This window comes from Lycium ferocissimum, chromosome 12 (genome assembly GCF_029784015.1).
Source record: "Lycium ferocissimum isolate CSIRO_LF1 chromosome 12, AGI_CSIRO_Lferr_CH_V1, whole genome shotgun sequence".
Classification (NCBI taxonomy): Eukaryota; Viridiplantae; Streptophyta; class Magnoliopsida; order Solanales; family Solanaceae; genus Lycium; species Lycium ferocissimum.
This window is the reverse complement of record NC_081353.1, coordinates 36,289,711-36,316,806: the sequence shown is the minus strand read 5'-3', so window position 1 is coordinate 36,316,806 and position 27,096 is coordinate 36,289,711. Positions and strand designations below refer to the sequence as shown.

The window sequence follows — 27,096 nt, the reverse complement described above, 5'->3', positions numbered from 1 at the left end:
TGTTATATGTGTATAACAACAATTCTCTATAACGACTAAAATTTTTTGGACCCAACAATGCTGTTATAGAGAGTTTTGACTGTATCTGTGGCGGAGCTAATGAGGCAGAAAGAGTTTATCCGAATCTTTTCATCGGAAAATCACACTGTACATATAAAGTCAAGATTCTTAAGTAGGTGTTTGAACATGAGATGAAATCAACGTTTGCACATGCGTTTTTATCTCATGAGATGAAATCTCAAATCATCCAAAATGGCATGATTTGATATTCCAAATCATGATTTCAAATTTTTTAAATGTAAAAGTTGACCCATAAGTTTATATTTTGTAAAAATAAATTCATAAGTTGGTAGATATATTTACTAATCATGCTTACCAACCATTTATATCAAATATTAGAAGATCTACAAGTTTGTAGTATATTTATACCCAATTTACTCTTACTAATCATGTGGGAGGATTATATTAAAGAGTAGTTACACTACAACTCATGTTCAATTTTCCATTTTATTGAATTTTCCATTTTATTGAACTAAAGTTTGATCAATTGATGTTGTATTTTTTTAGAAAGACCTTCTAGTAGCGTATTAATTATGTTATGAACTAAGACTTGCTCATTGGTAAGATTGTATAAGAATTGAGAAAGTTTTGATGGTTTTTACGACTTGTGGGTTTTTATGTCTATAAGAAAATTTACAACTTAAGAAATCCAAATCGCATGTCCAAACAAAACTTCAACTTCAAACATCATGATTTCATCTCACGATTTCAAATCATGTCCAAACAGCTCCTAAATATATAATAAATGATGAACTCCTCGGTGAAAGTCACGTTCCGCCATTGTTATACATGTATGATTAATGATTTATGTGGTATATAAATATCCGACTCTACGGGGGAAATGTTAGTTAATTAAATAATTTATTATTTCTAAAAATAAATAAACTAGATATTCAATTTTGATAAAAAAAAAAAAAAAAAAAGGAACAAAAAAGATTTGCGATCCAAATTTCTTTCCCCTTTAATTAACTCCTTTGTCAAATTAATTACCACTTTCAGAAACATTATCAGATAGATGTATGAAAATTCTTCTTTCCAGGCAATTTAATGTTAACATCAAACTAAACAATTTGACTAAACATAAATTCCTCTAAAGTATGCTCTTAATTCCTCAATCCTCGTAGGCTTTAAATATTTTTATCGACCTATAGGATAATATATTATTTTCAGACATTTTATAGTTCATTTCCTCCCCCACCCACCACCCCCGCAGGAAGGAAAAAAAAAAAAGAGAACTATTAAATAATAAAAAAATGTTGATTAATGAGGTTTGTTAATTCTTGATTTGCACGTTAAAGGCACCTTTTTCTTGAGTTCTGATCACTGACCCGTAGTAGAAGGATCTGAGAATCCTTCCAAGTTAAATTCAATTTATCTAATCTTACTCATAATTATTTCTTAATAAGATATTAATGTTTGACTTAAACCACCAAGGATTTAGTGTGATTACTGAAATTTCTTTACTCTTAATCAAAAGCTTCGAGTTCGAATACTATGATATATAGTGAATTTCTTAGTAAGGAACACTTTATCAATATAGCGAGTTTTCCTAACGCAAATATAGATGTATCATGCTAGTGGATTTCGAATACCATAGTTAAAAAGAAAAAAGATACTTGACTTGGAACCTATGGCTAGCCAGACCAATAATAAAGACGAGTAGATTTTTGATGAAATAATTTCAAGTCAGATTCAGCGGGAATATGAGATTTTCGATAATAAACCATCGGAATGGCCGCAATTGAAAAGTTATACTGCCTAACTAGAATAAATATATATTTTTAAAATATATTTAGGATTCTGACTTTTCTTATCATAAGAAAAGTAGATGTGTAAATTACAGGAGTAACATTTTTGAATTTTTTTTTTTATATAAAATTTCTAGCTCTGCTGCTAATTAACATTGTAGCGACTAAGAGGATAAACAAAAAAAGAGGTCTAAGTTTCTGATTAATTAATAAATGACGTAGCTTTTCATTAAAGTGGTCACATCACGTGCATTATGGTTACCAAACTGACTATAAAAACCATATGTATTTGTACTGGAGCCTAATTTTTTATTCTCCAATCATTGTCACCATAAGTTTGAGAAAGAACAAAAATAAAAGGGATGATGAAATATTCCAGCTAGATAGTTTGGTGGGGATGATTAGGAGACAAACAACACGGAAAGTTATTTTTAATTTTTAAAGAATTTATTTTGCTAAAAAAGTTATTTTTTGATCAACCAGACATAAAAAATTAAATATATTTTCCATACCAAACACACTCGTATGACGGGATTTGACTAGATTATTACCGAAGCATTTTCAATGAAACCATTGAAAAAACGCAAGCAATAAAAATTTACCCACATAAAGCACACTTAGTATTTATATAAAATTGCTGAATATAAGATATATATTTTTCAACAACACATTTCAGATTTAATGACTAAATGATATCTGTCATTACTTTAAATTTCTAACTACTAAACTAATTGTTTAATTTTGTATAAATATCAAATATAAGTAAGTATTTATCAAAGATAAGTATGATTTATACGAAATAAGTAGCTTTTCTATTTTGTTTTTGGTGTATGATTTGTGCAAGATAAGTAGCTTTCCTAATTTGTTTTTGGTGTATGATTTGTACGAGATAGGGAGCTTTCCTATTTTGTTTTTGGTCTTTCGAATCTAATAATAGTAAAAACAATTAACTTGTACCAATTTTTTTATTTTAAAAAGTGTAACTAGTACTCAAAGTATAGGTAATTTTAGATAACTTTCTCACCTTCTCATACTCTTCCTCCTTTTTCTTCTTAATCGTTGAACAATAATATTTTTCGAATTTACAAGTATCTAAAGTATAATATTTTGAAGAAATGGGTCTTAAATTTTGAATATGAAAGCAATTTAAAATCACAAAGTTATTGTTGGAAAAACTTGCAAACAATGGTAAATCACTATTACTGCAAAGTGAGTTTATTAAATTTGTTATTGTTTTGGCAACTTGATGACTACGATTTATTCTTTATGATATATGAAACATATGTTTCAAATTTAAGCTCATTTGAGGTAGTTTGGGTGTTGAATATGTGTGTTGAATTGTTGAAATTTGATGAACTTATTGTTTCTGAGCAAAAATTTGTTCACCTGAACTTCTAGCCATTTATATGCTTGAACCTCATGCGAAATTGTCTGAAGTGCATCATTACATGTCCGAAGTTTGGCCTAGCCAAGGCCAGAGCTTCAAGAAAGATATCCGAAGTTGGCTTTGGCAAGGCGGACAAAACTCGCGTAAAAATGTGCGATGTTTGGTCGTGACAAGGGCAAACTTCGGACATATAATGTTCATGTTTATCAAATTCTAGACACGTACTTTTGTCCCAGTGTGGAGGTATGAGAAATTGGCTATGGTTTCAGGAGAGGTAGAGGAAGACCAAAGAAGTATTGGGTCGATTTAAATGATTAGATTAAGGCATATGACGTATTTTTAGCTAAATTGGGCCAGGTAGTGAGATGACGAACCCAGTGGAGTTACGACCTTCGCTGAGATAGAAGGTTGTGGAGGCATTTCAAAACTAATTAAACGCTATTGTTTGATATTAAGATGGAAGGTTAGTTGGTAGTAGAGAGTTCTCTTGCTTATCTTTCCGTACTAGTAGTCGTAGTACTACTCTTATAATTTGTTGTCCTTCGATTTTTGTTACTATCTGTTGTTTATTGTACTTCGATTATCGTATTAAATTGTTTTGGTTACTGTTTCCTTTTTAGAATGTTTGATCATGCTTTATATAGTATTTCCATGGCCTCTTCACTTCAGTTGTTTCATCTTCCCGACTGCTTTCATTTGCTTGCCTTGAGTCGAGGGTCTATCGAAAACAACTTCTCCACCTCCCAAAATAGAATTTAATTACTTTTTCATTTTTATTCTTACTCTAATAAAAGATAAAAGAAAATAATATCAAATGGAGACAGTAAATTACACTCTACCCTTCCCAAGCCTCACTTATGGGATTACACCGGGTATGTTATTGTTATTAGACACGTACTTTTGCGATTCAGTCTCATATATCTGAAGTGGTTCTAATATATATATATATATATATATATATATATATATATACGTATATTTATAAGACAAAAACTTGACTTGGACTACAATTTAAATAATGGTCCCCAAATTAAGTATTTGTGTGCACTTCGTCCAATTATGCAAGGTCTGTGACTCATCTATGGGCCAACCCACCTAAATTGGGCCAGTGAGATGACGAACCCAGAAAAGTGGGCCTAAACCATCACAAGTTACCATAACTAACTTCGCTGAGAAATGGACAAATAACAACTTTTTGAATCGTCGAGCTTTAGTCCGCATTTCAAAACTAATTAAACTTTAGCTATTGTTTGATATAGAGGCATTATTCGGATGATAAAACCCTTAAACCAAAACAAGGAAACCTTTACGACTTTGGAGATACTCGCAAAATTAACCAGTGTTATCAATTTAATTCATCTCAAACCTCTTAGTCTTATTTAATATATACATTGTAGAATAAATTACCGAAACTAACTACTAGTTAGTAACCACTTTCTCTTATTTCCATATTTTCCTCTTCGTAAAATAATTACAAATAAATTTATATGATAAACATTAACTAGTAAACTGATATAAAAAATTCTTAATATGCCATAACAAGTTAAATTAAACTAGTAATATAAAAAAAATTTACAAATAAAATTATATGATAACCATCAACTAGTAACCTGACATAAAAAATTCTTAATATTCTATAATAGGTTAAATTACATTGGTAATATATAAAAGAATCTTTATAATGCAAGTATATAACTTAAACTATTCCACAAAATTGTCTATTTCTTCTCCTCATTAAATTGTCTATCTCTCGTTTTTCTACGGTCAAACTAATTAAAACTTGAGACAAATTGAAAGAGAATCATATGCATGTGTCTGTTTATTTGCAATTTATGCATTATATATTCTTTTCCATTTTTAAAAAGTGGCACATACTTTATATAAACCTTTTTGTGTATAGGCTTAATGACGACAGGTTTGGTAGTGAAGTGAAGAAAAGCTAATTTTTCTCTGGTATAATGCTATATGCACCGAGTTTTTATATCAAATTAAATTAGCTTGTTACGCTTAAATAATTTAATGAGGTGATGACGACTGATTAGTGATAATTGTGTATGTTCAAACACATATCGTGCAACTAACGAGCCTTTATCCTATAACTGTATGCCCTCACGTTCGAAAGATCGAGTATGAAATTGACTTTTTAGGAAGAATTTTACCTCCAACGTGGAATTTCTCAGTACGAATTCAGATTTAGACTAGCTAGCTCCAATGAGTATTGAGGCCTGATTAAATCTAAATTCGCAGTGAAAAATCCTACATATTCAATAGATGCATGATATGTGTTTTTTCTTTTTTTTTTCTTTTTCTCGCATGATGTTTGTTACTCGAGTTGGAGCTAGCTCGTCTAAATCAGGATTCGTGCCAAGAAGTTTCATGTTGTTGTAAAATTCTTCCTAAAAAAAGCAACTCCATACTCAGTACTCAAACGTATGACCTCTGGTTAAGGATGAAGGTTCGTTGGTTGCATGTTATGTGTTTGAACATACACAACTATCACTGAATATGTGTCTTCACCTCATTCAATTATTTAATTACAATAAGCTAAATTGATTTGATATAAAAACCCGGTCCAGATAAGACTATACTAGAGAGAAAGTAGAGAAGCTTTTCTTCACTTAACTGCCAAACCTGTCGTTATTAAGCCTATACACAAAAAGGTTTATATAAAGTATGTGCCACTTTACAAATTGGAAAAGAATATATAATGCATAAAGTGCAAATAAACAACACATAGAGGAAAACAAAACTTTTACAGTCAACCTTTTAAAATTTTAAGACAGATGGAGGAAAAAAAAAATATGCATGTCTTTGTATTATATATTCCTTTCCTTTTTAAAAAATAGAAACACACATACTTATATTTAAGCATTAATATTATGTGAAGTGAAAAATATCATCTCTCTTCTTTTGAGTAGGTTTTTTCCTATTTCTTCGGTTTGCTTCTCTAACACCATTCTGATTTCTGTGATATGATCCGAGTCGGAGATGGATTTAGGAGGAATTACGCAGTTTAATTCAATCAATTATCTTCGATTCGAACATAAATTAAATACATTCATGTGGAAAAAGTTAAAAAATAGTAGATTTATATAATAAAATCATATTCATTCTAAACTGACGTTTGACACTAAATTTTGGGTTCATTGCATGTGGGATATGGAAAAATTGATAGGTTTTCTGTCTTTATAACTATGTACTTCGAAGCTCAACTGACTTCGAATTGAGGCATAGTTATTATTCTTGTTTTTGAACTCTCTATTCTTTTTTTAATATTTGCAGAGAAAGAAGAAATCATCACCATGCAGCTGTAGTTGGCAATATGCATGACACCAATTAAAGATTTTCATCAAGGTACTCACCATGGAGTACTAAAAATATTGACTCTTCCTTTTTTGTTTTTAGTATTCCAATAATTTTAATATTCTGATTTTTTTTGTTTTTCATCTGATGTTCTGTATTTATTTTGGAATTGATTAATTAGGATTCACGCCGGAAAATCCCCTTGTAGAAGTAAAATCTTTTTTTTATTAAAGACGATTCCGTTTTTAGTGTTCGAGACCTCTAATTAGGAATGGAAGGGATGAAACTGATAGTTAGGTGCCACCAACAACTTTTCTCAGTTGTTAAGATAACTAAGAAATATAAAAAATATTAAACGGCTTCTTTTTGAAATTTAATTAGTCCGAAACAAATATTTTTCTTTTTATTACCCTTTGAAATCATTTATACGTACGTACAACATAGAATTTTCTTCTTCTTTTTTTACCTGATCATGATATATAAACATCACACTTAAATTATGTTATTCTTTGTTGGTGCTAAGCTAATTTCTCAATTCTAATGCCAGAAAAAAACTTATATATATTTATATATACTAGTATTCTTTATCAGCTGGTATCAATACTTCAAAATTACTTCTTAAGCCGGGTTAAATTATACAACATCTGACCTAAATTTTGTTACTAATTAATTGTGATAAATTCATATAGTTTGATGTAAACGCCACATACGAATAAATATTTTTCATACTTCAAATTAATCTTTTCCACCATGAATTATGATCATTCATCTCCATGAATTAATCCCAATGCCCGTTCTTATTATTTTTCCTAATTTTCCTTTTTTTCTTCTTGGCATATTTTACATGGGACCAAAAAAGTCATTATGTATCCGAGGAGAAAAGGAAAACAATAACTTTGACATTTAATGAAGTGACATCCTTGCTTTTATTTTAATTTGTCTTCCTTTTTTCTCTTGTCATCTCTAAATGCATTTCCTTTTTCTACATAAGTCATATTAAATAAAAATCCTTAAATTCTCTATATATTATATGTATTGTCCGTTCAATTGATAATCTTCTTAAAAAAATACTACTCTAAAATGGAAAAAACAATAAAGAAATTATGGCCTAGGAAGGGAAAATAGCCATTTTTATCCATCATTTTATATTTTACCATTTTATGAACTCATTTCTTGATTGTTTATATATATATATATATATATATATATATATATCGAGAAAGCCATAGACTTAGGTAAATTAAATTAAATATTCATAGAGTAAACGAATAGAGGTATGTTGAAAATTCCTCTATGAAATTTTCATCTAGCTGCAATTTTCAAGTTATTAATTTCTAATATTTTATGTTGCATTAACACAACTTTTTTAATTTTTTTTTTTCTAATCATCAAGAAAAAAATACAAACTCAAATATCAAGTCATGAAGCTAAGCACATTAAAAATGCCAAGGCCTGTCAGTTTTTGCTTGGTTCTGGTAAGTTTTCTAGTGCTGAATAATAGTATTATTTAGTGGTCAATTTAGTATTTATCAAATTCTAGTTAGTTGATTAAAAAGTTGTACTTCAAATATTTTTTCCAATGCAGGCATTGGTAATGCTATTGGTACCAACTGTACTGATACCATTTTGGGTCAATAGGGTCAAAAGAATTGAAGGCAAGATTTAGGTATTATCTCACATCTATTATTTTTTGTATACTGTCAGTACGTAAAACTTAAACTCATCTTAAATTCACATATATGCACTCTTGCATGTTGTTTCAAAGACGATGGTTCTTTAACTAGATAATTGTTGCATGAAAAAAATTTCAAATGTTACATGATGGAATCTCATGCTTTTGTTAACACTTCTCAAATACATTATTATCCTCGTGTGGGTCCCACATACCTCGGGTTTACTTTAGTTGAAATGGACAATGAAGATTTCCATAGCCGATTCCAACTAGTTTGTGATTGAGTCATAATTGTTAGTATTTGTTTTGGGTCGTAGAGGAGAAATGGTAAAAATAATTTCCTTGCTTCTTACCATCTTTAGTGACTTTTTACATTATCACTATATTTTAACCCGTTGTAACAGGTATACCTTGTCTTATTATCTAGGCTATCTCGAATCAACTTATAATGTACTATTTCATAACTGGCGTTACAGTATTTGTTGGTACAGTTGTTTAGCGTAAGCGTTGTTCGAAAATCTATGGAATCAGCTATTAGGAAGATCTAATCCACTTTAACGTAAGTAAAAGTTCTTTGACACTGACGACGTATTATCGATGTATGTTTTAATTTTCAGGTGTATACATCAGTCAATGAACTACAAAGCCGTTTTCACAAGAACATTAAATTTGGATTCAAGTTAATCATCTTAATGATGGTTGCATTGGCTGTTTCAATATTCACTTTTGTAATACTAACAATAAGAGCAGGAAGAAGAGAAATGTATTTGCGTTCTGCACTTATAAAGCAAATAGAAGAAACTCAACAAGCAGAAAGGAAAAGCATGAACAAAAGCACTGCATTTGCACTTGTAAATCATGATGTTAGAGCTTCTCTCTCTGGAATCATTGGATTAATCGAGATGTGTCGCGCACAGGCTTCGCCAGAATCCGAATTGGTGAAGAATTTGAATCATATGGAATCTTGGACGAACGATCTTTTAGGTTAGTGTTTTATAGCTCAGTTCATTTAACTTATATATTCTGACAATCTAAAAAACGGTTATAGTAGCAAAGTACTTTAACATGTTATGTCGTAACAGTAATTTGTCTTATTTCCTACGTAATTGTAATGTGGCCTTCATTTTGATTGTTCTCAAGTGGGCCTTTTCATATAGGCATAAGCCTATTAGCAACAAATCTGGTGGAAGATTAAACTTGGGTACCAAGTTTTGATATGTGTGGTTTGATACATTTGTTCATGACATAAGCCATGACATCACAAGCTTGGAGACCAAGTACTTCTTGCTATAAATAGAAGAGCTACCATCAGTTGAAAACACACCAAAACAATTTGAAGAGCTTCTCTTTCTCTTTGTCTTCTTCTTTTCTTTTAGAGTATTATTGTAAGAGAGTTGGGAAATACTTGTGTGAATCCTTCTTTTGGAGTGATCTCGAGGTTATTCTCTTGGAATACTTTTGGGTTAATTAGAGTATTTACGGGAAAAATAAAAAAAAAAGTTTTCTAATTTTTATACTCTATGGAGTTTTGGACATACAAGTATGCAAATAAAGAGATCGATATTATTGATATAGTGAAATTCTTCTCCACATGGTTTGTGGACGTCGGGTCAAGTAAAAAATAACCACCCGGTTTGGTTATTGTCGGTTTGGTTCGGTTTCAATTTATCGAATTCTCTCTCTACATTAAATTTGTGCCTCATTATTTTCTTTACTTTCCGTTGTTATCAACTAACTATTGTCTTTGTTTTGTCATTATAATGTTTTTTGGCTAAATTCCTCATTACCCGGGTTACCGATCCGAACAATAATTGATCTCACTTTTATTGAGCGATTACCTGTCATATATGGAATCTTGCATAAATAATCTTTTAGGTTAGTGTTTTAGTTAACTTTTTGAGATAAATCGGATTTAACTTATATAATTTGACCATCTAAAAAAACTCTTATGGTATCAATGTATTATAACATGTTATGTCATAGCAGGTAAATCTGTCTTATTTCCGACATTGTTAATCCCACTTTACAGTCCCAGAACATTCAATCTGTTTTTGCAAATAGTCAGCCTCTCAACGGTTCCTCAATCCTGGAGATAAATTTTCAATGGAGATTGCCAAAGTTTCACCTTTACACATTCCGGGATCGAACCAATGCTCTACCACTTGTTATATTTCTTCATTCTAGTTTCAATATTACCTGAAAAGATGATGATCGTTTACCTTTTCATCCCGTTACCTAAAACATGTTGGAATAATGGAGAATGAATTGCCTATAGTTGTGAAGGCGTACGCAAAGAGGATGTTGAAAACGTAGCTAAAATCATCTTCCACTGCCCAATCCTAGGATTCAGTCGTGATTCTTGTCCAGCCTCATGATACTTAAGCATTGGAAGCTGAAGAACCCGTGCTTCAATGGTGGTCTTTGACAAGTTGCCCTTAGCATCTCTGTTAACTGTCTGCGGTTTAACATTTTTGTGTATCTTTGTCCTGGGACAATTAGGCAAATCTCCATACATACATGGGTTTTGCATCACTGCCAGCCTGAATCGCAGGCAACATCAGATACCTAAGTCCAATGTTGTACTTCTATTGAAAGTAGTCAACAACAGATGTCCTTGTTCCGATGCCATCAATGGAAAACATTATATCCTTCACTGGTTGAGTGAACACCTCTGAGATCTTGTAGCGTCTAACACCTTGATGACATAAATCTACCCTTTACAACTTTCAGAATGCTTTTACCCTTTTTACGGTCCTGATCAGACATGAACTGTTAACATGAATCTCGTGTTTCTTAATAGGTATTAAGGGTTCTGAAAGGTATTAAGGGTAGAGATACGTCATCAAGGTGACGCTACAAGATCTCCTGGGTGTTCACTCAACCAGTGAAGGAACTGGAATAAGGACATCTGTTGTTGACTACTTCCGGCAGAAGTACAACCTTAGACTCAGGTATCTAATGTTGCCTAGATTCAGGCTGGCAGCGATGCAAAGCCCGTGTATATATGGAGATTTGCCTAATCGTCCCAGGATAAAGATACGCAAAAATGTTAAATCGCAGGCAGGTTACAGAGATGCTAAGGCAGACTTGTCAAAGACCACCATTGAAGCACGGGTTCTTCAGCTTCCAATGCTAAAGTATCATGAGTCTGGATAAGAGTCACGAGTGGCTCCTAGGATTGCTCAGTGGAAGATGATTTTAGCTACGTTTTCAACATCCTCTTTGTGTACGCCTGCACAACAATAGGCAATCCATTCTCCATTATTCCAATATGTTTTAGGTAACGGGATGAGAAGGTAAACGATCATCATCTTTCCAAGTATAATTGATACTAGAATTAAGAAATCTCAACAAATGGTGTCAATAGCGTTGACCTGATCCTTGAAGGTATAAAGGTGAAACTTTGGTTATGCAAGATACCATATGACAGCTCCAACAAAAGTGGGATTAACAACATAGGAAATAAGATAGGTTTACCTGCGACGACATAACATGTTATAATACATTGATACCATAAGAGTTTTTTTAGATTATCAGAGTATATAAGTTAAATCCGACTGATCTCAAAGAGTTAACTAAAACACTAACCACATTGATACCTTCTACCACCAAGACTTAGAGTCTCGTGATATATGTGAGAGTCTCTTACACGGTATGTGTCGATTCAATTAGCGTTGTCCCGGCCCTTTCCCCCTTTTCCTTTTTCTAATCCCCTTTGTATGTTATACAGAAAAAACATGTTATAGAGAAAAAAAGTTGAAATAAATATAGCGTTTCACTTTTTAAACTTGGAGGGTTCAAATGCATTTGATCTGGTAAGTTTTTGTTTAGTGATTCTACTAGTTCTGTAATCTACATTTTGTGCAATACATTAGTCCTCATATAGATACACATTGAACTGCCGTACAATATTAAAAAAAAAAAAAATTAAACTTTTACTGCTAGATTAGTTAAGTATCCATGTAGAGGTGGATTCAAGATTTAAGGGCAGTTTTCTAGGTTACATATCGTTTACTTTTGTGCGTGTGTGTGTGTGCGCGCATGCACGTGTGTATAGCCTTTCTTATGCTAGTAAGGGTTTCCTTTATAATCCACAATGATATATATATATATATCAAGGCTAATTAATAGTTTGATATGCTTTAATTGAACTTACTAGTTCATAAATGAAGTGTATGTAATATCAAAGTTATGATCTTTTTTCTTCAGCCATATTGAATTCTATTCTTGACCAAAGCAAGATAGAACAAGGGAGGATGCAACTTGAAGAAGAATCCACAATGATATATAAATCAAGGCTAATTAATAGTTTGATATGCTTTAATTGAACTTACTAGTTCATAAATGAAGTGTATGTAATATCAAAGTTATGATCTTTTTTCTTCAGCCGTATTGAATTCTATTCTTGACCAAAGCAAGATAGAACAAGGGAGGATGCAACTTGAAGAAGAAGAATTCAAGATGGAAGATCTACTAGAAAATGTTGTCAACATCTATTACCCGAATGCAGCGATGAAGAATGTTGACATGTTACTAGATCCGTGTGATGGTTCTGTCGCAAGATTCTCTCGCGTTAAAGGCGATAGGGGAGAATTCAGACGAATACTGAGTAACTTGTTGCATAATGCAGTTAAATTTACCTCAGAGGGCCACATTACTCTTAAGCTTGGGCTCGAAAACCATTTTGGTCAAACTTCCAATCTTGCTCCGAGTATAAGTAATTCTAGTATTGGTTGTGTGTCATGCTTACGTTTACAGAACGATGAATCTTCCGCAGAAGTGCAAGTACTGAATAGAGTTCAGCAAGATCCCAACTGTGTGGAGTTCCTATTCGAGGTGGATGATACGGGGAAAGAAATTCCCAAAGAGAAACAGAAATCAGTTTTTGAGAATTATATATGTTCAAGTGAATGATCAAACAACTTCTGTTCATGGATCACAAGCAGGCACTGGCTTAGGGCTCGGGATTACTCAGTCGTTGGTACGTGTATCTTTTACTATATACTATGTACAATAGTGAATTCAGAATTTAGAGTCAGTATGTTATGCTTTTGTATATGTGACAGTTACGCACAAACAGACCTTCCCAAAAAAAAAAAAAAAACAAACTAGAATTAGCTATGAACTTCTTCGCTAAATTGCTCGTAGCTAACAAATTTTTGTGATAATCTGTCGCTAATCCGACGCTAAATAGGATTAGAGGTGGATTTTGCTGTTTAGCTACGGAATTTGTCCGTCACTAATTCTTGTTTTTTAGTAGTGCACGCTGTGTTCTGGTCTAGATCATTAACTGTCTTACATCTTCATTCTATATACGAGATCAATCAGTATTATCTAGCTAGTAATGTTTAATTAAAGATGTTGTTTCAGAAAATAAAAAAAGAGTACTGATAAAATAGAACAAAATTCACAGAACTAAAAGTTAAAGTACTTTCCTGTTAAGTCTGGTTTCTTTTTTTTATCGGGGCTATTGAAGTCTCTTTTTGGTACTAATATTTCTCCAAGAGACAATCTAATCACTACTGTAGAAACATCACCAATATATAACGATGCTAAATAACGTGTGAACTAATAAAAAAGATACTCATGAGAACACTATGAAACACAAGATTTTGTTCAGCTACATTTAAGCAAGTTTCTGCTAAAGGAAAAAAGCCTAGCATTTCAATGCATTTCAAGATTTGCTTCATAGAGAGTTTAATGAATTTCCTTCTTCACATCTCATGTTACTTTCTTATTTTCATTCATTTTTCAGGTTCGGTTAATGGGAGGTGAAATAGGTATCGTCGACAAGAAAATTGGTGAAAAGGGCACTTGCTTTAGATTCAACATATTCCTGAAAGCATGGGATCAGCCTCAAGCTCAAGAAAATCAAGCAGTTAGCGTTAATTATGCAAGAGAAGAAGATTTGGAGTCTCAGTTAGGAGGTATATCTAGTGACTCCTATTATGGTATCACTAGCCATCAAAAACCAGAAAATTCCAATGTCGTTCTTTTCATTAAGGAGGAAGAAAGAAGCCGAGTTCTTTGTAGATTCATCAAGAAGATAATAGGCTTAAAGGTATATGTTGTGAATCGACACGAGGATTTTTCTCAAACTCTCAAGAAGGTAATAAGGAATACAACCAACTTTGCATCATACAACTCCTCCTCATCCTCAGGGAAATCAAAGGAAATTCCTCTCAGTGCTTCGGATGGAACGGGTATCAATGATCATATCAATATCTCATCATTTCAGAGGAGGGGTGGAGGACTTATAAGATTCATCTTGATCATAATTGACACAAGTGTTGGACTAACTCGAGAAATAGGCCGTGCTATGGCTGAGTACCGGAAGGACTTTCCCAAGAATGTGTCCCTTCGAGTTGTTTGGCTCGATAAACCAGGTGTAGAGGAGGATAGGCTACCTTCGACAGATATAGTCATGGCAAAACCACTACATGGTTCTTGTTTATATCGTGTCCTCAAATTTGCACCAGAGTCTGAAGGTACAAATTTACCAACCGTCACACAAGAAATAAAGGATGAAACAACTTCAAGAATGAAGATTCAGCAACCTCCAATGAGGTCCGGAAGTCCACCCTTAGAAGCGAAGAGACAGGATATATCTGTTGATGTTAACGGAAGTCCTAGTGAGAACTTACCTTTAACAGGAAAGAAAATTTTGGTGGTCGAGGATAATAGAGTACTACTTATGATATGCAAAACCAAGGTTTCTAGCTCAACCACTGACACATGCGAAAATGGTGAAAAAGCTCTAGCTCTTGTCCACAAAGTCCTTAGTGATCAATGTGATATAGGGCCATCCACTCCTTCACCACCATTTGATTATATTCTGATGGATTGTCAGGTAAGATGTGGTTCGTATTCATTTTTCAGGTTGAAAACTATGTAGCTTAGATCCTCCAAAAATGCCTTTCCACCCACGTCAGATCCTAAAAAATGCATAATGGTTGAAGGATCAGACATAAGTGTGACAACAACGACACCTTTGGAGGATCCGATAAACATAGGTTGAAAAAGGACTTCAGTTGAGGTTTTATTGAAGGGTTCACAAATGGCATATTTTTTGTATTGAAAAAAGAAAAGATGAACTGCTACGAGCAATAGATTTTGAAGTAAGATAATCTTTTAAAGCATTGAGATTTCATTTGCATAAAATACTGCTTTTGGAGGTCCAACTAGTAGAGCTAGTCATTTAAAATGTTGATTGCATAATGGTACTACTATTAATTTACATTACCAGCGTATATAATGTATATCCGTCTTTGTTTTATGGTTTGGAAGATGCCAGAGATGGATGGATTTGAAGCAGCCAAATGTATTAGGGAAGAAGAGGCACGATATGGAATTCGAATTCCCATCATAGCTTTAACAGCACATACAAAGGAAGTAACAGATAAGATTGTTCAAGTTGGAATGGATTATTACATAGAAAAACACTTCGATGGTGCTAAGCTTCTGAAAGCCATAGATTATATAGAGCGTAAAGAAGTTTAAGAGATCATAAAAAGTCTCTATTTCTTCGAGTCGTTATGTAAGATATAAAGTAAGATTTCTCCGGAAACTCTTGCAAAGGGCTGCTCTCTAGCAGCCCTCAAGTGTCTTTCTCATAGTTTTATGTTGTTTTGTTAAGTTTAGTGCCCTGTTTTTACTTCTATGTAAACATTTTTGTGCTGTGTACAACATGAAATGCATGCATAGAGATTTAAAACTTTGAAATATTCACACCAACACATAGAAATTGACTTTGATAGAATGTTTTATTGTAACTTAGCTTAATGCATCATTGGACCTTGGAGAAATGGTAAAGTTGTTTCTGTGTGACATATAGGTCGTGGGCTCGAGCCGTGGAATCAACCACTATTATGCTTGTGTCAGGGTAGACTGCCTATATACACTCCCTTGGGGTGCGGCCTTTTCCCAAATAGTGCGTGAACACGGGATACTTCGTGCACTGTGCAGCCTTTTTTTGTTTGGCTTAATGCATTATCAACATGCTTTCTAATTGGTACAAGAAGGCTTCAACAATCCCTTGAACTAAATTTCTGATTATAGAATATGCCTTAAAGTTAACTCAATATTAATGACATTCATTGCCTTCAAAGCTACCAGTAGGAATTCATTTATATCCAACAGATAATCAGCAAAGTAAATTCCATTATAAGAAGGAGAATGACAAACAAAAAAAGATGATGAAATGCAATTTTATGGAAACAGAGTCAGAGAAGTTTAACTGGTGATGGAATCAACAAGCATTGATTGGGTAATCATCCACTAAGCATTCGATCTTTTTTTCTTTAAATAATGGTGATGCTCACGCAGCATTTCCACTGGGTACCTGCTACCTTACGCACCTACACCATTACAGTCAATCGCATAGCAGATCATATATGTGTTCAAATTGGACTTTCCCTTCGATTTTATTGGAGTACTTGTTTAGGTTATTCGAGTTCACAGTTCACTGAAAGCAGCACAAATAAGTGAGCACATACATTACCTATTTTATTGTTGTTGCCACTTTAATTGTCTCCTCTCCCAAACCTATTAGCTACTTGTATTTTCTTTTTTGGACCAGAATGATCATTTATGAAATTACTCTCACTGACCTTGAGAAGGCTTACGACAAAGTCCCAAGAGACGTCTTTGTGGAGATGTCCAGAAGCTAGAGGTGTTCCTGTAGCATACATTAGAGCGATTAAGGACATGTATGATGGAGTCAAGACCTGGGTGAGGACGGTTGGAGGTGACTCGGAACACTTTCCAGTCACGATGGGCCTGCACCAGGGGTCCGCGCTTAGCCCGTTTCTGTTTGTTGTGGCAATGGACGCTCTGACAAGCCACATTCAAGGAGAGGTTCCGTGGTGCATGTTGTTTGCAGATGACATTGTGCTTATTGACGAGTCGCGGAGCGGTGTTAACGCGAGCGGAGGTTTGGCGACGAGACTGCGGAGTCGAAGGGTTTCAAGTTGAGCAGGACTAAGACAGAGTACTTAGAGTGCAAGTTCAGTGATGGGAGTCAAGTAGAGGACGAGGACGTGCAGTTGGATACTCAGGTCATCCCGAAGAAAGAAAGTTTCAAGTACCTGGGGTCGATCATCCAAGGGACTGGCGAGATTGACGACGATGTCACACATCGTATTGGAGCGGGATGGATGAAATGGAAGCTAGCATCGGGGGTGTTGTGCGATAAGAATATGTCGCCTATTCTAAAGGGAAAGTTCTACAAAGCGGTGGTTAGGACCGGCTATGTTGTATGGGACGGAATGCGGCCGTTAAGAAAGCTCATGTCCAGAAGATGAAGGTAGCTGAGATGCGGATGCTGAGATGGATGTACGGGCATACCAGGAGAGATAGAATTCAGAATGAAGTGATTTGGGATAAGGTGGGTGTGGCCCCTGTGGTGGATAAGATGCGGGAAGGGAGGTTGATGTGGTTCGGCCATGTGCAGCGGAGATGCGCTGATGCGCCGGTGAGGAGGTGTGAGAGGATGGCAGTAACGAGCCTGAAGAGAGGGAGGGTTACGCCAAAGAAGGCCTGGGGAGAGGTGATTCAGCAGGACCTGGCGCTACTTCAGCTTACCGAGGACATGACTGGTGATAGGAGGGGGTGGAGGTCGTGTATCAGGGTAGAGGGCTAGTGGGGGGCCGCGAGGTTTCCTTTCTCATATTAGGAGTATTTTTATCCTGCTTCTATGTGTTGGGTCTTGTCTATCTTTGTTGTTTTATCATGACTTCGTTGCTCTTGCTATTTCTCATTTTCGCATTGTTTTGATTTGCTTATCCGTATCTGACTCTTTTCCTTTGTTTTCCTTGTTTTCTTTTGAGCCGAGGGTCTTTCGGAAAGAGCCTCCCTACCTTCCAAGGTGGGGGTAAGGTCTACGTACACTTTAGCCTCCCCAGACCCCACATTGTGGGATTCAACTGGGTATTTTGTTGTTGTTGTACTCTCACATACTCCCTCCCTTCCCCAAGAAAATCATCATTTGAAGAAATTTTGCTTGTCTTTTGAGAATATGTTTGTTAATTTGGTAATATGTTGTGCTCCCTTCTTTTTTAGTACTGTCTTCATTTCATCGAAGGTATTCAACTTAGTACTGGTTTAAGATGTTAATTTGATTTAGATAACATGTTAGTAATGCCTGTAGAATATTAAAGTAGTTAACAAGATTAGCAAACGTTACAAAAAAATTGAAGAGTTAATAGCTTCATAAATTTACATTCCTGGAAGTCGTGAAAGTTTTACAGAAACAGAATTGTGTTAAGTATCTTAGAACGTACTTAAGTTGAAAGAATGTCATATAAAGTTGGAATGAAAAAGTTGTATAGAAATTGAATTATGCCAAGTAGGATTATATGTTTAGGTTGTTCAAGTTACAAATTCAATTAAGGGGTCATTTGGTTTGGAACAAGGATGTCTCTGGGATCATGATCCCGGGGTTATAGTCCTAGGATTATTATCTCACATCTTATAAGGGATCGATATAAAATTTATACCCGTATTGGCTAATATCAAATAGCCAAACACGTGATAAATGTAATTCCAAATTTTATACCAAGATTAATATCCTAACCCGGTGACAAAACGACACCGAAAAGCATGAAAATGAGTGTGCACATTACCATAAACAACTCATTCCCAGTGCTAAGATGATCTATGCAGTGTATCTGTACAAGCCAAAAGTCCTTTCATAAGCAGGTTCTTCATGAGGTTTATTTTCAATCTCATAGAAAGTGTCTCAGTTCAGATAAAAATGCAGTTCTCAAGAAGAAAATTCCTCCACAATTTTAGCTACAATCAAAGAAATAAATGCATGATGTTTTTTTTTTTTTTTCCTCGCCTGATGTTCGTCACTCGTGTTGGAGCTAGCTCGTCTAAATCTGGATTCGTGCCGAGAAGTTTCACGTTGGGGTAAAATTCTTCCTAACTAAGACAACTCCATACTCAGTACTCAAACGTGAGATCTCTGATTAAGAATGAAGGCTTGTTGGTTGCACGCTATGTATTTGAACATACACAACTATCCTTTGAATCTATCGTCTTCACGTCATTGAATTATTTAATATAATAAGCTAAATTGATTTGATATAAAAATTCGGGGCAGATAAGATTATACCAGAGAGAGTAGAGAAGCTAGTTTTCTTCACTTAACTGCCAAACCTATCGTTATTAAGCCTATACACAAAAAGGTTTATATAAAGTATGTGCCACTTTTTAAAAATGGAAAAGAATATATAATGCATAAAGTGCAAATAAACAGACACATACTCGGGTGAGGAAAAAAAAACTTTTTACAGTCAAACCTTTTAAAAGTTTAAGACAGATGGAGAAAAAAATAATGCATGTCTTCGCATTATATATTCCTTTCCGTTTTTAAAAATAGAAACACACATATATTTAAGTACTACTTTTTATGTGAAGTGAAAAATATCATCTTTCTCTTCTTTTGAATAGGTTTTTTTCCTATTTCTTCCGTTTGCTTCTCTAACACCATTCTTACTCCTATGATATGATCTGAGTCGGAGGCGGATTTAGGACAAATTCTGCAGGTTTAATTTAATCAATTACCTTCAGTTCGAACATACATACATTCATGTGGAAAAAGTTAAAAAATAGAAGATTTATATAATAAAATCATATTCATTCTAAACTGACGTTTGACACTAAATTTTGGGTTCACGTGCATGTGCGATATGGAAAAATTGATAGCTTTTCTTTCTTATAATCAATTCTTTATGACTATGTACTTCGAAGCTCAACTGACTTCGAATTGAGGCATAGTTATTATTCTTGTTTTTTGAACTCTCTATTATTTTTCTAAAATTTGCAGAGAAAGAAAAAGAAATCCATCACATGCAGCTATAATATTGACATGCATAACACCAATTAGTGATTTTCATCAAGGTACTTTTACTATGGAGTACTAAAATATTGACTCTTCGTTTTTTTTTTTTTTTTTAATGTAAAATTCTGGTTCTTTTTTGTTTTTCATCCGATGTTCCGTATTTATTTTGGGATCGATTAATTAAGATTCACGTCGGGAAAGTCCCAATGTGAAAGTAAAGTTTTTTTTATTAAAGAAGATTTCATTTTCAATGTTCGAGACTTCTAATTAAGAATGGAAGAGAGATGACACAATTACTAATAGTTAGTTGCCGCCAACAAATTTTCTTAGTTTCTAGGGTAACTAAAAATATTAAAAACATTAAATGGCTTCTTTCTATAGTTTAATTGTAACCCAAAACAAATTTTTCTTTTTTATTACCCTTTGAAATCATTTTTTACGTACGTAAAACACGGAAATTTCTTTTTTTTATTTTTTTATTTGATCATGAATATAAAAAGGTCGCGCTTACATTAAACAAACAAATATATATATATATATATATACACACACACACCCCTTCTTTCTTGCTGATTAAGCTAATTTTTATCAATTCTAATGCAAGAAAAAGAACTCATATATTTATATATTTTATTGTTTATCAGCTTGTATCAATAGTTCAAAATAACATGTCTAGGTAGACTATTATATATATTTACTACCCGAGTTAAATAATACAACACCTGACCTAATTTGATAAATTAATATAGTTTGATGTAAACGGCGATGTACGAATAAATATTTTTCATACTTCAAATTAGATCTTTTCCACCATGAATTATGATCATTCATCTCCATGATTTTTTTTTTATTATTAAATAGTGAATTCCCAATGCCCATTCTTATTATTTTCCCTTAATTTTCCTTTGTTTCTTCGTGGCATATTTTACATGGGACCAAAAATATGCATTTGTAGAAAAAGGGAAAACAATAACTTTGACATTTAATGAAATGGCATCCTTGCTTTTATTTTAATTTTTCTTCCTTTTTCTCTTGTCATCTCTAAATGCATTTCCTTTTTCTACTTAAGTCATATTAAATAAAAATCCTTAAATTCTCTATATACTATATGTATTATCCATTCAATTTATAATCTTCTTAAAAAAATACTACTCAAAAATGGAAAAACAATAAAGAAATTATGGCCTAGCTAGGAAGGGAAAACAATAAAGAAAATAACCTTTTGTATCCATTATTGTATGTTTTACCATTTTAAGAACTCATTTCTTGATTGTTTTCTTCATATATATAATGATAAAGCATGCACATAGGAAAATTAAATATTCATTGAGTAAACGAATATAGAGGTAAGTTGAAAATTTCATAGCTGCAATTTTCAATTTATTAATTTCTAATATTTTATGTTGCATTAACACAATCTTTTTTAAAGTTTTTTTCTAATCATCAAGAAAAAGATACAAACTCAAATATCAAGTCATGAAGCTAAGCACATTAAAAGTGCCAAGGCCTGTTTGTTTTTGCTTGGTTCTGGTAAGCTTTCTAGTGCTCAAAAATATTATTTATTGGTCAATTTAATAGTTATCAAAATTCTAATTAGTTGACTAAAGTATTGTACTTGAATATATTTTTCCATGCAGGCATTGATAATGCTATTGGTACCTGCTGTACTGATACCATTTTGGGTCAATAGGGTCAAAAGAATTGAAGGCGAGATTAAGGTATTGTCTCACATCTATTTTTTTCTCTCTATTGTCAGCACGTCAAAGTTAAACTCGTCTTAAATTCACATATATGCACTCTTGCATGTTGTTTCAGAGACGATGATTCTTTAACTAGATAACTGTTGCATGAGAAAAATCTCCAGATGTTACATGATGGAATGTCATACAGTTGTTAACACGTAAAATAGAAGTGTTTTATTATCATCGTGTGTGGATCCCACATACCTCGGGTTTTACTTTAGTTGACATGGACAATGAAGATTTCCATAGCCGATTCCAACTAATTTGCGATTGGGACATAATTGTTAGTATTTGTTTTGGATCGTAGAGGAGAAATGGTAAAAATAATTTCCTTTCGTAGTAACTTTTTATGTTATCATTTTATTTGACCTGTTGTAGCAGGTACCTTATCTTATTATCTAGGCTATCTTGATTCAAGTACTCGAGAATGAACTAATGTCCTATTCCATAACTGGTGTGACAGTATTCGTTGGTGCCGTTGTCTTGCATACTCCTCGTTCAAGAATCTATAAAATCAACTTTTAGCAAGATTCAATCCTATAATTTGAAGTAAAAATTCTTTCACACTGACGACGTATAACCGATGTATGTTTTAATTTTCAGGTTTATACATCAGTCAATGAACTACAAAGCCATTTTCACAGAAACATTAAATATGGATTCATGTTAATCATCTTAATGATGATTGCATTGGCTATTTCAATATTCATCCTTGCGATACTAACAATAAGAGCAGGAAGAAGAGAAATGTATTTGTCTTCTGCACTTATAAAGCAAATGGAAGCAACTCAACAAGAAGAAAGGAAAAGTATGAACAAAAGCACTGCATTTGCACTTGCAAATCATGATGTTAGAGCTTCTCTTGCTGGAATCATTGGATTAATCGAGATGTGTCGCGCCCAGGCTTCACCTGAATCCGAATTGCTGAAGAATTTGAATCATATGGAATCTTGCACGAACGATCTTTTAGGTTAGTGTTTACCTCAGTCGGATTTAACTTATATATACTCTGACAATCTAAAATACGTTTATACTAGCAAAGTACTTTAACATGTTATGGCGTAGCAGTAATTTGTCTTATTTTCTAAGTTACTGATTCCACTTTCATTGAGTGATTACCTGTCATATATGCAAACTTGCATAAATGAACTTTTACATTAGTGTTTTAGTTAACTCTTTGAGATCAGTTGGATTTAACTTATATACTTTGACATCTAAAAAAACTATTGTGGTATCAATGTATTATAGCATGTTATGTCATAGCAGGTCTTAAACAATCACTTTACAGTCCTGGAATATTCACTCTTCTTGTTCAAATAGTCGGCCTTGATACCAGAACAAATTGGAAGCCAAATTTTACCTTTCACCAAATGGTATCAATACTTGTTGATATTTCTTCATTCTAGTTTCAATTTTTTACTTGAAAAGATGATGGTATAAAATGTTGGAATAATGGAAATGAATTTGGTTGTGCAAGATACCAAAGAGGATGTTGAAACAGCTCCAATCAAAAGTGGGATTAACAGGCTCATGATACTTAAGCATTGGAAATGAAGAACCCGTGCTTCAAGGTTTACATCTAGAGGCGTCATCAAGTAGTCATCCAAGATCTCATGTTATAATAAATTGATACCATAAGAGACATCTTTGTTGATTGTACAAAGCATATAATGTTGTTGAATGCCCGATGCCAAGCCCATGTTCTCTATGGGGAAATTGTCCCAGGATAAAGATACACAAAAATGTTAAAACAGAGACTAACTTGTCACCTCCATTGATACGGGTTCTTCAGCTTTCGATGCTAAAGTATCACGAATCTGGATAAGAATCACAAGTGGTCTAGGATTGGTCAGTGGAAGATGATATGTTTTCAACGTAATCTTTGTGTGATCTGCACAACAAGAGCAATCCATTCTCCAACTATGCATATGAGAAGGTAAACAATCATCTCTTTTCAAGCAAAATTGATACTAGAATTAAGAAATATCAACAAATGGTATCAATAGTGTTGGCCCGATCCTTGAAGGTATAAAGGTGAAATTTTGGTTGTGCAAGATACCATATGACAGCTCCAACAAAAGTGGGATTAACAACGTAGGAAATAAGATGGTTGCATAATATGCTATAATAAATGCACGTGTGTAGATTGTCCTTATCTTCCATGATGTAAGAGTTAACTAAAACACTTTCCTTAACCACATTGAATCCACAATGATATATATATATCAAGGCGGATTAATTTAATAGTTTTGTTACATAACGTGTGTGTGTATTGATGCACGTGTGTATAGCCTTTCTTCCTTGCATGTAGTTCATAAATGATATATATATATATATATATATATATATATCAAAGTTATGATTTTCTTTTTTCTTCAGCCATATTGAATTCTATTCTTGACCAAAGCAAGATAGAACAAGGGAAGATGCAACTTGAAGAACAAGAATTCAATATGGAAGAGCTACTAGAACATGTTGTCAACATCTATTACCCGAATGGAGCAATGAAGAATGTCGACGTGTTACTAGATCTGTGTGATGGTTCTGTTACTATTCTCTCGTGTTAAAGGCGATAGGGGAGAATTAAGACGGATACTGAGTAACTTGTTGCATAATGCAGTTAAGTTCACCTCAGAGGGACACATTACTCTTCGGGCTTGGGCTCGAAAACCTGTTTTTGATCAAAGATCCAATACAAGTAATTCTAGTATTGGTTGTATGTCATGCTTACGTTTAGAGAACGATGAATCATCTGCAGAATCTCAAGTACTGAATAGAGTTCAGCAAGATCCTAATTGTGTGGAGTTCATATTTGAGGTGGATGATACAGGGAAAGGAATTCCTAAAGAGAAACAAAAGTCAGTTTTTGAGAATTATGTTCAAGTGAATGATCAAACAACTTCTGTTCATGGATCACAAGCAGGCACTGGCTTAGGGCTCGGGATTACTCAGTCGTTGGTATGTGTATGTTTTACTATACAGTACATAGAGTAGCGAATATAGAATTTAGAATCAGTGTGTTCTGCTCTTTAGCCATAACTGTCTACATGTGCATTCTATATATGGGATCAATCAGCATTATCTAGCTAGCAGTGTTTAATTAAAGACGTCGTTTCAGAAAAGAAAAAAAGAGTACTGATAAAATAGAACAAAATTTACAGAACTAAAAGTTGGAGTAAACTATTTTCCTGTTAAGTCTGGTTTCTTGTTTTATCAGTGCTATTGCAGTCTCTGTTTGGTACTAATATTTCTCCAAGAGACAATCTGATCATTATATTATTATAGAAACATCACCAATATATAATGGCGCTAAATAACGTATGAAGTAATAAAAAAGAACCTACGAGAACACTACAAAACACAAGAATTTGAGCGAGTTTCTGCTAGAGCAAAAAACATAGAATTTGTATGCATTTCAAGGTTTGCTGCATAAAGAATTTATTGAATTTCTTACTTCATATCTCATGTTACTTTCTTTTTGTTCATTCTTCAGGTTCGGTTAATGGGAGGTGAAATAGGTATAGTCGACAAGAAAATTGGTGAAAAGGGCACCTGCTTTCGATTCAACATTTTCCTCATAGCATGTGATCAGCCTGAAGTTAAAGAACATCAATCAATTAGTCATAATTATGCAGGAGAAGAGGAGGATAACCTACGTTCGACAGATATAGTCATGGCAAAACCACTACATGGTTCTCGTTTATATCGTGTCCTCGAATTTTCACCAGAGTCTGAAGGTACAAATTTACCAACCGTCACACAAGAAATAAAGGATGAAACAACTTCAAGATTGAAGATTCAGCAACCTCCAATGAGGTCCAGAAGTCCACCCTTAGAAGCGAAACGACAGGATGTATCTGTTGATGTTAACGGAAGTTCTAGTGAGAACTTACCTTTAACAGGAAAGAAAATTTTGGTGGTTGAGGATAATAAAGTACTACTTATGATATGCAAAACCAAGGTTTCCAAGCTTGGTGCAACCACTGACACATGCGAAAATGGTGAAAAAGCTCTAGCTCTTGTCCGCAAAGTCCTTAGTGATCAATGCAGTATAGGGCCATCCACTCCTTCACCACCATTTGATTATATTCTGATGGATTGTCAGGTAAGATCGTATTCATTCTTCAGGTTGAAAACTATGTGGCTTAGATCCTCCAAAAATACCGTTCCACCCATGTCAGATCCTAAAAAATGCATAATAGTTGAAGGATCAGACATAAGTGTGATGACACCTTTGGAGAATCCGAGAAACATAGGTTGAAAAAGGACTTCAGTTGAGGTTTACATTGGAGTTAATATTTTTATTGAAGGTTTCACAAATGGTAAATTTTTTGTATTGAAAAAAGAAAAGATGAACTGCTACGAGCAATAGATTTTGAAGTAAGATAAACTTTTAAAGCATTGAGATTTCATTTGCATAAATTACTGCTTTTGGAAGTCCAACTAGTAGAGCTACTCATTTAAAATGTTGATTGCATAATGGTACTACTATTAATTTATATTACCAGTGTATATAACGTACATATCCGTATTTGTTTTGTGGTTTGGCAGATGCCAGAAATGGATGGATTTGAAGCAACCAAATGCATTAGGGAAGAAGAGGCACATTATGGAATTCGAATTCCCATCATAGCTTTAACAGCACATACAAAGGAAGTGACAGATAAGATTTTTCAAGTTGGAATGGATTATTACATAGAAAAACCCTTCGATGGTGCTAAGCTTCTGAAAGCCATAGATTATATAGAGCATAGAGAAGTTTAAGAGATCATAAAGTGTCTCTATTTCTTCGAGTCGTTATGTAAGATATAAAGTAAGATTTCTCCGGAAACTCTTGCAAAGGGTCTTTCTCATAGTTTTATGTTGTTTTGTTAAGTATCTTGTTTTTACTCCTATGTAAACATTTTTGTGATATGTACAACATGAAATGCATACATAGAGATTTAAAACTTCAAAATGTTCGCACCAACACATTGATATTGACTTTGATATGTTTTTGTAACTTAGCTTAATGCATCACCAGACCTTGGAGCAATGGTAAGGTTGTCTCCGTGTGAATAATGGTAAGGTGGAATGTCCACTAATGCTTGTGGAAGGTGATATATAGGCCCTTCGGATGCGTGAACACGGGATGCTTCATGCACCGTGCAGCCCTTTTTCTGGTTTAATGCATCATCAAGATGCTTTTTAATTGGCTACTAATGACGATCCTGTGAACTACATTCTGATTATAGAAAAGGCCTTACCTCAAGATTATATCATTCATTGGGTCAAAACTGCCAGTAGGAATCCATTTATGGACTCAGCAAACTAAATTCCATTAAGAAAGATAACGAACA

General features: G+C 33.7%; 3 protein-coding genes across 7 annotated transcripts; all 3 read left to right on the top strand.

Annotated features, from left to right (window-relative positions):
- Positions 1–9,324: 9,324 nt before the first annotated feature.
- LOC132040442 (histidine kinase CKI1-like) lies at positions 9,325–25,991 on the top strand. Of its 5 annotated transcripts, none has more exons than XM_059431080.1 (6): positions 9,325–9,608; positions 10,971–11,121; positions 11,231–13,151; positions 13,926–15,014; positions 15,073–15,122; positions 25,960–25,991. In XM_059431080.1, exons 3-5 carry the CDS (start codon positions 13,011–13,013, stop codon positions 15,118–15,120), a joined length of 1,278 nt encoding a protein of 425 aa, XP_059287063.1. In that variant the 5' UTR covers positions 9,325–9,608; positions 10,971–11,121; positions 11,231–13,010; the 3' UTR covers positions 15,121–15,122; positions 25,960–25,991. The 5 variants fall into 5 exon arrangements, with proteins under 5 accessions (XP_059287063.1, XP_059287065.1, XP_059287062.1 ...); XM_059431082.1 differs by having other exon boundaries at positions 10,971–11,466; positions 12,558–13,151; XM_059431079.1 differs by lacking the exon at positions 10,971–11,121 and having other exon boundaries at positions 12,558–13,151.
- On the top strand, positions 16,760–17,472 carry LOC132039265 (uncharacterized). Its single transcript, XM_059429790.1, has 2 exons — positions 16,760–17,102; positions 17,159–17,472. The coding sequence occupies exons 1-2, from the start codon at positions 16,760–16,762 to the stop codon at positions 17,470–17,472; spliced, it is 657 nt and encodes a 218-aa protein (XP_059285773.1).
- LOC132039264 (histidine kinase CKI1-like) lies at positions 17,469–26,624 on the top strand. Its single transcript, XM_059429789.1, is given in 7 exon segments — positions 17,469–17,798; positions 21,653–21,733; positions 22,361–22,727; positions 24,137–24,305; positions 24,307–24,715; positions 25,251–25,862; positions 26,309–26,624. Coding segments are annotated over 7 exon segments (2,181 nt in total). The 3' UTR covers positions 26,522–26,624.
- Positions 26,625–27,096: the final 472 nt, after the last annotated feature.